Here is a 15072-nt window from a genome sequence, read left to right as displayed (position 1 = left end):
CTCTGGGGGACCATCCCCTGCTCTACAAATGAACTGTGAACCTGTGAAGCAGGGCCATTTTTCCATCTAAGTCAGGAACTTGACTATCACCCCATTATAACTGTATTCCCCAAACTGGGTCCATTAGCATATTCCCAGGATCCTTGATACTCTCCAACCTCCTCCCCCTATTACAAGGCATCTGAGCATTAATTACTCAAATGTAAGAAACAGTTGCAAATTAGCTTTTCAACAGGAAGAGTCAGGATTCTTTAGGAAGCTCCTGTAGAAATTATGGGTCAACCCTTATGTCCCTTATTTTATTTTTTAGTGTAAGGAGACTTTACTGAAAACAGAATACCTGAGGAACCAAGGATTACATACAAAAAAAAAAAAAAAAAAACAAAGCCAAAACAGGGGAAGTTCTAAAGAACAGGAGAGAGTGAATGAAAAGGGGATGGGGAGGGTTTTTTTTTTTTCTTTCCTTCTCCCCATTTCTTTAAAAAACCAACACAAGAAAACACACACACACACACAACCAAAGTTTGTTCCTGAGTAGAAACATAAGTATGGCAGAATTGAACGCTCTATTTTTCTCTCTTCCAAAGGCGAAAAAAAAAAGAAAAAGAGTAAGACCAAGCTCTCCCTTAAAAAAAAAAAAAAAAGAAAAAAATCAAGTAGCAAAGACTGGAGCCGGCTCAACAGCTGGCTAGGAGATGTGCTTATGGAAACAATATACATTATTAACGTCAATACCAGAGTGAATCTGGAGTGTTCAAGCTCTTGGGAATTATATCATCTCTCCAGGATACAAGGAGAGAGATAAGAGGGAAAAAAGAGAGGTAAGTCTCTGTGGTTACACAGACTTTGGAGTCAGACCGAGTCTGACCGGGTTTGAATTTTGGCCCTGCCATTTATTTGCTTCTGGGTCTGGGTTTTTGGGGCCTTGATTGTTAATGAAGTGTGTCAGTTTTGGTTTCTTCATCTGTAAAATGGGAATAATAATCCTTAGCCCTAGGATCAGGGTAAGGAGAGAGAACGCATGTCATGCATTTAGCACAGTGCCTAGAATACAGCAAATAAAGTAGCAGTTGTGACCATTAATTATTCAGCCTTAAAAATCCAGCTAAAGCTTCACCTCTTTTGTGAGGTTTCCTTGACAAAAAAATGCTAGACACACACACATGAACTCTTTTGTAGCTCCAGTACCCTATATTATACATCTAGAACACCCAGATTACATCCCTCATATCAATTACTTGTTTACATGTTTGTTTCCCCTACTAAGGATTTTCTTGAGAAAAGAGAATGTGTCTATGTTCCCTCACATACCAGGTGCCTCATATTATTTCTGAATGAATGAACGGATGGATGGATGACTGAATAAAGCAAGCTACTGCATTTACACAGTAATGAGATCAGAAGCTTAACTACAATGGTAAGAATAGAAAGGAAGAAACAGGAGATCTCATACAAGGAAATTGATGGTAATGATTGACTACAGGATAAAGAGATAAACGAATGCTGTTCTGTAGAATTTTCTAACTGTAGTCAATCACAGATGAGGTTCATCCACGAAGAATTTGTCCTTAGGTTTTCCAGGGAGGAGAGAAAGAGGGGAAATGTTCACGCATATATTTAGACGGCATTTGTTGGTTGTTTGGGTCTACACGGTCATCTAAAACCAGTCCTTTCCTGGACCAGAGGTCCTCCTGAACACTACTCAAGAATAAGGGTGGAGTTGCTGAAAGAACCTAGGTCGTGTCAAGAACTCTTACCTCCCTCCTCCAAGTCTCAAGAATTCTGTGCCTGTCTCTAAGCATTGCCTCTCAGCCTTTACCACCATCACCATTCCACCTTGCTTAACATCATCTGCAGATTTTGCCCTTTTGGAAACCCTCCGCTTACTCCCACTGAGGCTGATGCTTCCTTTGGTCTTTGCTTTTGGATGCAACCCTGCCTTAATCTCTGAATGGTGTCTACCAAACACACATTGGCTTCACTGCCGCAGCCATCCCCCTATCACCACCCCAGTCTCCATCCTATCTCTGGTGTCCAGATCTGGACAATCTGCTCATCCAAGGAAGGAGACAAGAGCCTTAACCAATTTCATCATTACTGGAGACAAGTGGAGGAATGAAACTCATGCAAATCAGCTAAGAAAGTAGACAAGAGGGTTTTCTTGGTCGTTTAAGGATAGAAAACTCCCCTCACACCCCTGCAAACCAGGAATTGAGTATAAAGACAAGTCATCTGAAAAGTGCAATAATGTCCATGAGAAAGCCCGACCAATAAGAAATATGGTGACAAAATGTCACATGCTTAATTCCAATCCTCAAACCATATTTCAGAGAATTAGGAGTTAGTCATGGACAAGTAGGCCTGCTAAGCAAGTCGTTGACTTTTATCTTTAGACTTCAACTGCTATTCATCAGCATCAATATTTTAGAGCTTAATCAACTCAGCTCTAATCTGAGTCCAGAACATTTCCATTATCATGAGGGCTTACCGCATCCTGACAGCTGAGGACCTCCAAAATGCTGTGGAGTAATTCCACACAGTACTTCTTCTCCTGGACCTGGTGGTGCATCTCATCCTTCTGCTCCAGCAGTTCCTTCAGTTCTTTGGTGATGACAGGAAGCAGAATGTCCCGGCATTCTGAAATGAAGGCAGATCAGAAGCGTTGGGGCTTGCTCATTTTTTTAGTTTCTTTTCTTTCTTTTTCTTAGATAATTTTCATTAAATAAATACTGCATGAGTACATTCTCCCTGTAAAATTTTTAAATATTAAAGATTGGTTAAGATTTTCTTAGAGCATCACTCACAATTCTGGTCCCTCCCTCTCCAAAAGCAGCTGCTGCTACTTTGTTCTACATATTTATATATACATACATAAATCCAAAAGGAGCCCTGGTGACACAAGGATTAAGCACTCAGCTGCTAACCAAAAGGCTGGCAGTATGAACCTACTGAGCAGCTCCGCAGCAGAAAGACCTGGTGATCTGCTCCTACAAGGATTACAGCCTAGAAATCCTATGGGGCAGTTCACATGAGGTTGCCATGAGTTGAAATCGACTCCACTGGCACCCAACATATAAATGTATCAGTATAAAATATGCACTATCAATTTGATTTTGCTTCCAGATAAGTACGTCATATCATGCTGTGAATATAAACCTTCAAGATATTTTTATATGATTCGACATATATGTGTATCAGTTTAAATATATATAGCGTCATTTTGTTCTTTTTTGCTTTTTACTTAAGGGGACTACTCTGTATGAATTGTTCTGCACCTTGATTTTTTACACTCACCAATATTTCTTGGAGTGTTTTCTATGTCATTACGTATAGACCAAACACAAAAATCAAACCCGTTGCCACCAGTGGATTCCGACTCACAGCGATCCTATAGGACAGAGTAGAACTGCCCCATAGAGTTTCCAAGGAGCTGGTGGATTTGAAATGCCAACCTTTTGGTTAGCAGCCAAGCACTTAATCACTGCGCCACCAGGGCTCCAATTACATATAGGTATCTGCTATTTTTAACTGTTTTATAGCATTCTCTATTATGAATATATTTGTTTACTTAGCCATACACTATTGACGGATATTTTTTACTAGTACAAACAGTATGAAAATGATCAACCTTCCACTTGCATCTTTGTACACACCAGCTTTCAACTGAAATGAATTAAACCTTTCGCAGAGAAAGGTGTCTGTCTTGATGTTGCTGCCTCGAGAAATTTCTTGAAAGTTCTGACACCTTACACAGCTTTGTTTCTATACTTTCCTTGAAAATAGAAAACTTTGATACTAAAAAAAAAAAATTCCAAAAATGTTTTAAGTCATTCACAGCCAGATGGCCCTAGAGGTGGGAAGTGAATCATACACTCCAGAATTTCATTTTAATTCAGTCCAACAAATAGACATTGAACATCCTTGGTGTGGAAGGCACTAGGACTGGAGGTCCAGAGATAAGATATAGTTCTTGCCCATTGTTGTTGTTAGGTGCTGTTGAGACTATTTCAACTCATAGAGACCCCATGTGGTAGAGCAGAGCTGCCCTATAGGGTTTTCTAGCCTGTAATCTCTACGGAAGCAGCCGCTGGGTGGTTTTGAACCACCAACCTTTCAGTTAGCAGCCGGGCACTTGACTGTTGCACTAGCAGGGCTCCTTGACCATTAGGTGCTTAAAACCCGACAGAGGTGTTTAACAATGAAAATGATGAGCAATGGCAGAAGGCAGAGTAAGATACAGGTGGGAACAAGTAAAGAACATCTCTCATTCTGTCAGCCCAGCGTCCACGCTCCCTTCTTCTGGCACAGCAACCTGACTTTGCTATGGGGATATAATCCTGGGGAACTATTATAGGGTGCCTTGTTTTCCTCTGGATAGGGCTGAGCACTTGAGACCCCAATTAGGATGGCCCCTTGAATTTGAATCTAAAGAAGAATTTAATAATAGTAATTTCTGAGATTGCTAATAAATATTGACTGCTTACAATGTCCCTGGAGAAGGATATCATGCCTGGTAATGTAAAGGGTCAGCGAAAGAGAGGAAGACCCTCAACAAGATGGATTAACACAGTGGCTGCAATAATGGACTCAAACATAGCAACAATTGTGAGGATGGCGCAGGACCAGGCAGTGTTTCATTCTGTTGTACAGGGGGTTGATATGAATCGGAACCGACTCAGCAGCACCTAACAACAACACAATGTGTCAGGCACTGTTTTAAGTGTCCTGAATAAATTACCTCAGGTATTTCTCCCAATGACTCTATGAGATAGATACTATTATTTCCCCATTTTGCTGATGAGGAAGCAGAGGTACTTGACCAAGTATACTCAGCCAGAACATAATGGATCCAATCTGACTGTGGAGCCTGTGCTCCTCACCACTGTACAAAGAGTACAGTCTTTCTTGACTGCTCAGAGGCGCCCTGTGGAAGCTGCCCATAGGTGCTTGCTGCTTCCACTGCCAGAGCTGCTCTGGGCCTCTCCTCTGATGCCTGTTTTCTCCAGCTTTTCCTTTGAACTTCTCCCTATCTTCCACATATATTTGTTTTTACTTAAAGTTACCAGAGTCAGTTGCTGTTACGTAGAGCCAAAGAATTCCAACTGCCAAAGTCACAAAATGTCATGGCAGCTTAAAAAGAGAGAATAATCTCTATCAAGAAAGGCTTTACAGGGGGCGGAGCCAAGATGGCGGACTAGGCAGACGCTACCTCGGATCCCTCTTACAACAAAGACACGGAAAAACAAGTGAATCGATCACATACATAACAATCTACAAACCCTGAACAACAAACACAGATTTAGAGACGGAGAACGAACTAATACGGGGAAGCAGCGACTGTTTCCAGAGCCTGGAGCCAGCGTACCAGTCAGGTACGGCACAAGCACAGAGAGCTGCTCCACCCCCTTGAACTAACCCCGGGAGGGGGACCAGCCGGTTCCACGGGCGGTGTGGGATGCAGCCGGTAGGAGAAGTCCCCGGGACGCAGTGACTGGTCTTGGAGCAGAAAGAGCAGCGTCCGAGCCGGGGAACCATCCCGCAGGGATTTGGACTGGACGCAGGTACGGCATAAACACGGAGAGTTGCTCCACCCCCCTGAACTAACCCCGGGAAGGGGACCAGCCGGGTCGCGCGGGCGGCGTGGGATGCAGCCTGTAGGAGAAGTCCCCGGGAGGCAGCGACTGGTATTGGAGCGGGGAGAACAGCGTCCCAGCCAGGACACTCGGTCACGGCACAAGCACGGGGACCTGCTCCACCCATCTGAACTAACCCCGGGAGGAGGCCCACCTGGTTCGCGGGGGCGGCACGGCCACGCGGCTGGAGGGACGAGAAGTCCCCGGGAGGCAGCGACTGATTTTGGAGTCGAGAGGGCATCGTCCCAGTAGGGGAGCCTTGACGCTGGGCGTGGGGCTGGAAGCTGAGGATCTGACCGTGACTCTAGAGGGCCAGACCCCCCGGGGGCAATCTCCACACAGCCAGCACACATAGGCGACGCGCCCACGGGAATCTCAGATATAATAGTCATTCCAAGCAAGACAAGCAACTCTGGCTATATTCTGAGGTGCTACTCTCCTATCTCTCTGTTCCCTCCCCCACCCTCCCCAGGCGGCTTCATTAACATCTGAATAGCCTGAGCCAGAGGGAGAACTCTGATAGGGATCTGACTGCAGTTTTTTTTTTAGCAGATTTTCTGGAAAAACTAGTTTCCCAGTGATGGCTCGGAGACAACAATCCATATCAAACCACTTAAAGAAGCAGACCATGACAGCTTCTCCAACCCCCCAAACAAAAGAATCAAAATCTTTCCCAAATGAAGATACAATCTTGGAATTATCAGATACAGAATATAAAAAACTAATTTACAGAATGCTTAATGATATCACAAATGAAATTAGGATAACTGCAGAAAAAGCCAAGGAACACACTGATAAAACTGTTGAAGAACTCAAAAATATTATTCAAGAACATACTGGAACAATTAATAAGTTGCAAGAATCCATAGAGAGACAACATGTAGAAATCCAAAAGATTAACAATAAAATTACAGAATTAGACAACGCACTAGGAAGTCATAGGAGCAGATTCGAGCAATTAGAATGCAGACTGGGACATCTGGAGGACCAGGGAATCAACACCAACATAGCTGAAAAAAAATCAGATAAAAGAATTTAAAAAAATGAAGAAACCCTAAGAATTATGTGGGACTCTATCAAGAAGGATAACCTGCGGGTGATTGGAGTCCCAGAACAGGGAGGGGGGACAGAAAACACAGAGAAAATAGTTGAAGAACTCCTGACAGAAAACTTCCCTGACATCATGAAAGACAAAGGATATCTATCCAAGATGCTCATCGAACCCCATTTAAGATTGATCCAAAAAGAAAAACACCAAGACATATTATCATCAAACTCACCAAAACCAAAGATAAACAGAAAATTTTAAAAGCAGCCAGGGAGAAAAGAAAGGTTTCCTTCAAGGGAGAATCAATAAGAATAAGTTCAGACTACTCAGCAGAAACCATGCAGGCAAGAAGGGAATGGGACGACATATACAGAACACTGAAGGAGAAAAACTGCCAGCCAAGGATCATATATCCAGCAAAACTCTCTCTGAAATATGAAGGCGAAATTAAGATATTTACAGACAAACACAAGTTTAGAGAATTTGCAAAAACCAAACCAAAGCTACAAGAAATACTAAAGGATATTGTTTGGTCAGAGAACCAATAATATCAGATATCAGCACAACACAAGGTCACAAAACAGAACGTCCTGATATCAACTCAAATAGGGAAATCACAAAAACAAACAAATTAAGATTAATTAAAAAAAAAAATACACATAACAGGGAATCATGGAAGTCAACAGGTAAAAGATCACAATAATCAAAAAGAGGGACTAAATACAGGAGGCATTGAACTGCCATATGGAGAGTGATACAAGGCGATATAGAACAATACAAGTTAGGTTTTTACTTAGAAAAATAGGGGTAAATAATAAAGTAACCACAAAAAGGTATAACAACTCTATAACTCAAGATAAAAACCAAGAAAAACGTAACGACTCAACTAACATAAAGTCAAGCACTATGAAAATGAGGATCTCACAATTTACTAAGAAAAACGCCTCAGCACAAAAAAGTATGTGGAAAAATGAAATTGTCAACAACACGCATAGGAAGGCATCAAAATGACAGCACTAAAAACTTATTTATCTGTAATTACCCTGAATGTAAATGGACTAAATGCACCAATAAAGAGACAGAGAGTCACAGACTGGATAAAGAAACACGATCCATCTATATGCTGCCTACAAGAGACACACCTTAGACTTAGAGACACAAACAAACTAAAACTCAAAGGATGGAAAAAAGTATATCAAGCGAACAATAAGCAAAAAAGAAGAGGAGTAGCAATATTAATTTCTGACAAAATAGACTTTAGACTTAAATCCACCACAAAGGATAAAGAAGGACACTATATAATGATAAAAGGGACAATTGATCAGGAAGACATAACCATATTAAATATTTATGCACCCAATGACAGGGCTGCAAGATACATAAATCAAATTTTAACAGAATTGAAAAGCGAGATAGATACCTCCACAATTATAGTAGGAGACTTCAACACACCACTTTCGGAGAAGGACAGGACATCCAGTAAGAAGCTCAACAGAGACACGGAAGATCTAATTACAACAATCAACCAACTTGACCTCATTGACTTATACAGAACTCTCCACCCAACTGCTGCAAAATATACTTTTTTTTCTAGCGCACATGGAACATTCTCTAGAATAGACCACATATTAGGTCATAAAACAAACCTTTGCAGAGTCCAAAACATCGAAATATTACAAAGCATCTTCTCAGACCACAAGGCAATAAAACTAGAGATCAATAACAGAAAAACTAGGGAAAAGAAATCAAATACTTGGAAAATGAACAATACCCTCCTGAAAAAAGACTGGGTTATAGAAGACATCAAGGAGGGAATAAGGAAATTCATAGAAAACAACGAGAATGAAAATACTTCCTATCAAAACCTCTGGGACACAGCAAAAGCAGTGCTCAGAGGCCAATTTATATCAATGAATGCACACATACAAAAAGAAGAAAGAGCCAAAATCAGAGAACTGTCCCTACAACTTGAACAAATAGAAACTGAACAACAAAAGAATCCATCAGGCACCAGAAGAAAACAAATAATAAAAATTAGAGCTGAACTAAATGAATTAGAGAACAGAAAAACAATTGAAAGAATTAACAAAGCCAAAAGCTGGTTCTTTGAAAAAATTAACAAAATTGATAAACCATTGGCTAGACTGACTAAAGAAATACAGGAAAGGAAACAAATAACCCGAATAAGAAATGAGAAGGACCACATCACAACAGAACCAAATGAAATTAAAAGAATCATTTCAGATTACTACGAAAAATTGTACTCTAACAAATTTGAAAACCTAGAAGAAATGGATGAATTCCTGGAAAAACACTACCTACCTAAACTAACACATTCAGAAGTAGAACAACTAAATAGACCCATAACAAAAAAAGAGATTGAAACGGTAATCAAAAAACTCCCAACAAAAAAAAGCCCTGGCCCGGATGGCTTCACTGCAGAGTTCTACCAAACTTTCAGAGAAGAGTTAACACCACTACTACTAAAGGTATTCCAAAGCATAGAAAATGACGGAATACTACCCAACTCATTCTATGAAGCCACCATCTCCCTGATACCAAAACCAGGTAAAGACATTACAAAAAAAGAAAATTATAGACCTATATCCCTCATGAACATTGATGCAAAAATCCTCAACAAAATTCTAGCCAATAGAATCCAACAACACATCAAAAAAATAATTCACCCTGATCAAGTGGGATTCATACCAGGTATGCAAGGCTGGTTTAATATCAGAAAAACCATTAATGTAATCCATCACATAAATAAAACAAAAGACAAAAACCACATGATCTTATCAATTGATGCAGAAAAGGCATTTGACAAAGTCCAACACCCATTCATGATAAAAACTCTTACCAAAATAGGAATTGAAGGAAAATTCCTCAACATAATAAAGGGCATCTATGCAAAGCCAACAGCCAATATCACTCTAAATGGAGAGAACCTGAAAGCATTTCCCTTGAGAACGGGAACCAGACAAGGATGCCCTTTATCACCGCTCTTATTCAACATCGCGTTGGAAGTCTTAGCCAGGGCAATTAGGCTAGACAAAGAAATAAAAGGTATCCGGATTGGCAACGAAGAAGTAAAGTTATCACTATTTGCAGATGACATGATTATATACACAGAAAACCCTAAGGAATCCTCCAGAAAACTACTGAAACTAATAGAAGAGTTTGGCAGAGTCTCAGGTTATAAAATAAACATACAAAAATCACTTGGATTCCTCTACATCAACAAAAAGAACACCGAAGAGGAAATAACCAAATCAATACCATTCACAGTAGCCCCCAAGAAGATAAGATACTTAGGAATAAATCTTACCAAGGATGTAAAAGACCTATACAAAGAAAACTACAAAGCTCTACTACAAGAAATTCAAAAGGACATACTTAAGTGGAAAAACATACCCTGCTCATGGATAGGAAGACTTAACATAGTAAAAATGTCTATTCTACCAAAAGCCATCTATACATTTAACGCACTTCCGATCCAAATACCAATGTCATATTTTAAGGGGCTAGAGAAACAAATCACCAATCTCATATGGAAGGGAAAGAAGCCCCGGATAAGCAAAGCACTACTGAAAAAGAAGAAGAAAGTGGGAGGCCTCACCTTACCTGACTTCAGAACCTATTATACAGCCACAGTAGTCAAAACAGCCTGGTATTGGTACAACAACAGACACATAGACCAATGGAACAGAATTGAGAACCCAGACATAGATCCATCCACGTATGAGCAGCTGATATTTGACAAAGGACCAGTGTCAATTCATTGGGGAAGAGATAGCCTTTTTAACAAATGGTGCTGGCATAACTGGATATCCATTTGCAAAAAAATGAAACAGGACGCACACCTCACACCATGCACAAAAACTAACTCCAAGTGGATCAAAGACCTAAACATAAAGACTAAAATGATAAAGATCATGGAAGAAAAAATTGGGACAACCATAGGAGCCCTAATACAAGGCATAAACAGAACACAAAACATTACCAAAAATGATGAAGAGAAACCCGATAACTGGGAGCTCCTAAAAATCAAACACCTATGCTCATCTAAAGACTTCTCCAAAAGAGTAAAAAGACCACCTACAGATTGGGAAAGAATTTTCAGCTATGACATCTCCGACCAGAGCCTGATCTCTAAAATCTACATGATTCTGTCAAAACTCAAACACAAAAAGACAAACAACCCAATCAAGAAGTGGGCAAAGGATATGAACACACATTTCACTGAAGAAGATACTCAGGCAGCCAACAGATACATGAGAAAATGCTCTCGATCATTAGCCATTAGAGAAATGCAAATTAAAACTACGATGAGATTCCATCTCACACCAGCAAGGCTGGCGTTAATCCAAAAAACACAAAATAATAAATGTTGGAGAGGCTGCGGAGAGATTGGAACTCTCATACACTGCTGGTGGGAATGTAAAATGGTACAACCACTTTGGAAATCTCTCTGGCATTTTCTTAAACAGTTAGAAATAGAACTACCATACAACCCAGAAATCCCACTCCTGGGAATATACCGTAGAGATACAAGAGCCTTCACACAAACAGATATATGCACACCCATGTTTATTGCAGCTCTGTTTACAATAGCAAAAAGTTGGAAGCAACCAAGGTGTCCGTCAACGGATGAATGGGTAAATAAATTGTGGTATATTCACACAATGGAATACTACGCATCGATAAAGAACAGTGACGAATCTCTGAAACATTTCATAACATGGAGGAACCTGGAAGGCATTATGCTGAGCGAAATGAGTCAGAGGCAAAAGGACAAATATTGTATAAGACCACTATTATAAGATCTTGAGAAATAGTAAACCTGAGAAGAACACATACTTTTGTGGTTACGAGGGGGGGAGGGAGGGAGGGTGGGAGAGGGTTTTTTATTGATTAATCAGTAGATAAGAACTGCTTTAGGTGAAGGGAAAGACAACACTCAATACATGGAAGGTCAGCTCAATGGGACTGGACCAAAAGCAGTTTCCGGGATAAAATGAATGCTTCAAAGGTCAGCGGAGCAAGCGCGGGGGTCTGGGGAACATGGTTTGCGGGGACTTCTAAGTCAATTGGCAAAATAATTCTATTATGAAATCATTCTGCATCCCACTTTGAAATGTGGCGTCTGGGGTCTTAAATGCTAACAAGCGGCCATCTAAGATGCAGCAATTGGTCTCAACCCACCTGGAGCAAAGGAAAATGAAGAACACCAAGACCACACGACAACTAAGAGCCCAAGAGACAGAAAGGGCCACATGAACCAGAGACCTACATCATCCTGAGACCAGAAGAACTAGTTGGTGCCTGGCCACAATCGATGACTGCCCTGACAGGGAGCACAGCAGAGGACCCCTGAGGGAGCAGGAGATCAGTGGGATACAGACCCCAAATTCTCATAAAAAGACCAAACTTAATGGTCTGACTGAGACTGGAGGAATCCCGGCGGCCATGCTCCCCAGACCTTCTGTTGACACAGGACAGGAACCATCCCCGAAGGCAACTCATCAGAAATGAAACGGACTGGTCAGCGGGTGGGAGAGAGACGCTGATGAAGAGTGAGCTAATTATATCAGGTGGACACTTGAGATTGTGTTGGCAACTCTTGTCTGGAGGGGGGATGGGAGGATAGAGAGAGAGGGAAGCCGGCAAAATTGTCACGAAAGGAGAGACTGAAAGGGCTGACTCAAGAGGGGGAGAGCAAGTGGGAGTAGGGAGTGAGATGTATGTAAACTTATATGTGACAGACTGATTGGATTTGTAAACGTTCACTTGAAGCTTAATAAAAGTTATAAAAAAAAAAAAAGAAAAGAAAGGCTTTACAGCTCTCATAGGATTATGTCTCTTCTCTCAGAGCACCAATCTTCGTTTGTAATTAAATTCTAATCAGAGAAATCAATTAATGTCCATTCTTGCCACCAAAATGTAAGCTACCTGAGAGCCACAGGAAATCTCAAGTGCCTAGTACAGTACCTGGGTCATAGTAGTGACTCAGTAAAGCTTGGTTCATTGAATGGAAGAGATGGCATTTCAGATGGCCCTTGATAAGCAGATAATATAGCCATAGGAAGACTGGGGGGTTAGAGAACAGGAGGTGATTTAGAGTACACAGATCCAGGCTAAGCAGAACGTTGTTGTTGTTGTTGTTAGGTGCTGTCCAGTTGGTTCCGACTCATAGCAAACCCATGTACAACAGAACGGAACACTGCCCAGACCTGCGTCATCCTCACCACTGTTGTTAGGCTTGAGCCCACTGTTGCAGCCACTATGTCAATTCATCCCCATGAGGGTCGTATACTTTTTCACTGACCCTCTACTATACCAAGCATGATGTCCTTCTTCAGAGACTGATCCCTCCTGATAATGTGTCCAAATTACATGAGATGAAGTCTTGCCATCCTTGCTTCTAAAGAGCATTGTGGTTGTACTTCTTCCAAGACAGATTTGTTCATTCTTTTGGCAGTCCATGGTATAATCAATATTCTTCACCAACACAATTCAAAGGCATCAATTCTTCTTCTGTCTGTCTTATTCATTGTCCAGCTTTCACACCCCTATGAGGCGAGTGAAAACACCACGGCTTGGATCAGGCGCACCTTAGTCCCCAAAGTGACATCTTTGCTTTTAAACACTTTAAAGAGGTCTTCTGCATCAGATTGGACTGATGCAATACGTCTTTTGATTTCTTGACTGCTGCTTCCACAGCTGTTGATTGTGGATCCAAGTAAAATGAAATCCTTGACAACTTCAATCTTATCTCCATTTATCATGATGTTGCTTATTGGTCTAGTTGTGGGGATTTTTGTTTTCTTTATTTTCAGGTGTAATCCATACTGAAGGCTGTGGTCTTTGATCTTCATCAGCAAGTGCTTCAAGTCTTCTTTACTTTCAGCAGGCAAGGTTGTGTCATCTGCATAACACAGGTTGTCAACGAGTCTTCCTCCAATCCTGATGCCCCTTCTTCTTCATATAGTCCAGCTTCTCCGGTTATTTGCTCATCACAGATTGAATAGGTATGGTGAAAGAACATAACGCTGATACACACCTTTACTTTAAACCATGCAGTATCCCCTCATTCTGTTCGAACGACTGCCTCTAGATCTATGTACAGGTTCCTCACTGGCACAATTAATTATTCTGGAATTTCCATTCTCTGCAATGTTATTCATAATTTGATACGATCTACACAGTGGAATGCCTTTGCATAGTCAATAAAACACAGGTAAACATCTTTCTGGTATTCTCTGCTTTCAGCCAGGAACCATCTGACATCAGCAATGGTATCCTAGGTTCCATGTCCTCGTCTAAATCCAGAATGACTTTCTGGCAGTTCCCTGTTGATATACTGCTGCAGCCACTTTTGAATGATTTTCAGCAAAATTTTACTTGTGTGTGATATTAATGGATTGTTCAATAATTTCCGCATTTGGTTGGATCACTTTTCTTGGGAATGGGCATAAATACAGATCTCTTCCAGTCAGTTGGCCAGGTAGCTGTCTTCCAAATTTCATGGCATAGATGAGTGAGCACTTCCAGGGCTGCATCAGTTTGTTGAAACATCTCAACTGGTTTTTGGTGAGTTCCTGAAATCTTGTTTTTCGCCAATGCCTTTAGTGCAGCCTGGACTTCTTCCTTCAGTACCACCAGTTCCTGATCATATGCTACTTCCTGAAATGGTTGAACCTCAACCAATTCTTTTTGGTATAGTGACTCTGTGTAGTCCTTCCATCTTTTTTTGATGCTTCCTGCGTCACTTAATATTTTCCCCATAGAATCCTTCAATATTACAACTCCAGGCTTGAATTTTTTTGGCTTGAGAAATGCTGAGCAGGTTCTTCCCTTTTGGTGTTCTATCTCCAGGTCTTTGCACATGTCATTGTAATACTTTACTTTGTCTTCCTGAGCCACCCTTTGAAATCTTCTGTTCAGCTCTTTTACTTCATCATTTCTTCCTTTTGCTTCAGCTACTCGACATTCAAGGGCAAGTTTCAGAGTCTCTTCTGACCTTCACTTTGGTCTTTTCTTTCTTTCTTGTATTTTTAATGACCTCTTGCTTTCTTCATTTATGATGTCCTTGATGTCATTCCACAACTTGTCTGGTCTTCAGTCATTAGTGGTTCAATGTTTCAAATCTATTCTTGAAATGGTCTCTAAATTCAGGTGGGATATACTGAAGGTCATACTTTGGCTCTGGTTGAACTTGTTCTAATTTTCTTCAGTTTCAACTTGAACTTGGCAGTCGGTCCCTGGCCTTGTTCTGACTGATGATATTGAGGTTTTCCATCATCTCTTTCCACAGATGTAGTTGACTTGAATCTTATGTATTCCATCTGGCAAGGTCCATGTGTATAGTCACTGTTATGTTCGTGATGA

At 40.9% G+C, this 15072-nt stretch overlaps 1 protein-coding gene across 1 annotated transcript in view; it reads right to left on the bottom strand.

The window, feature by feature from the left end:
* The window catches only part of DOCK2 (dedicator of cytokinesis 2), a 543298-nt gene that overhangs the window by 325219 nt on the left and 203007 nt on the right, over positions 1 to 15072 (bottom strand). The window contains exon 26 of the mRNA XM_049874293.1: positions 2489 to 2637. Coding sequence (XP_049730250.1) covers positions 2489 to 2637 — 149 coding nt within the window. The remainder of the gene's footprint in view (positions 1 to 2488; positions 2638 to 15072) is intronic.

This window comes from Elephas maximus, chromosome 2, assembly GCF_024166365.1.
Source record: "Elephas maximus indicus isolate mEleMax1 chromosome 2, mEleMax1 primary haplotype, whole genome shotgun sequence".
Lineage (NCBI taxonomy): Eukaryota > Metazoa > Chordata > Mammalia > Proboscidea > Elephantidae > Elephas > Elephas maximus.
Note: the sequence above shows the minus strand (reverse complement) of the source record. Positions and strands in the feature narration are given on the sequence as shown.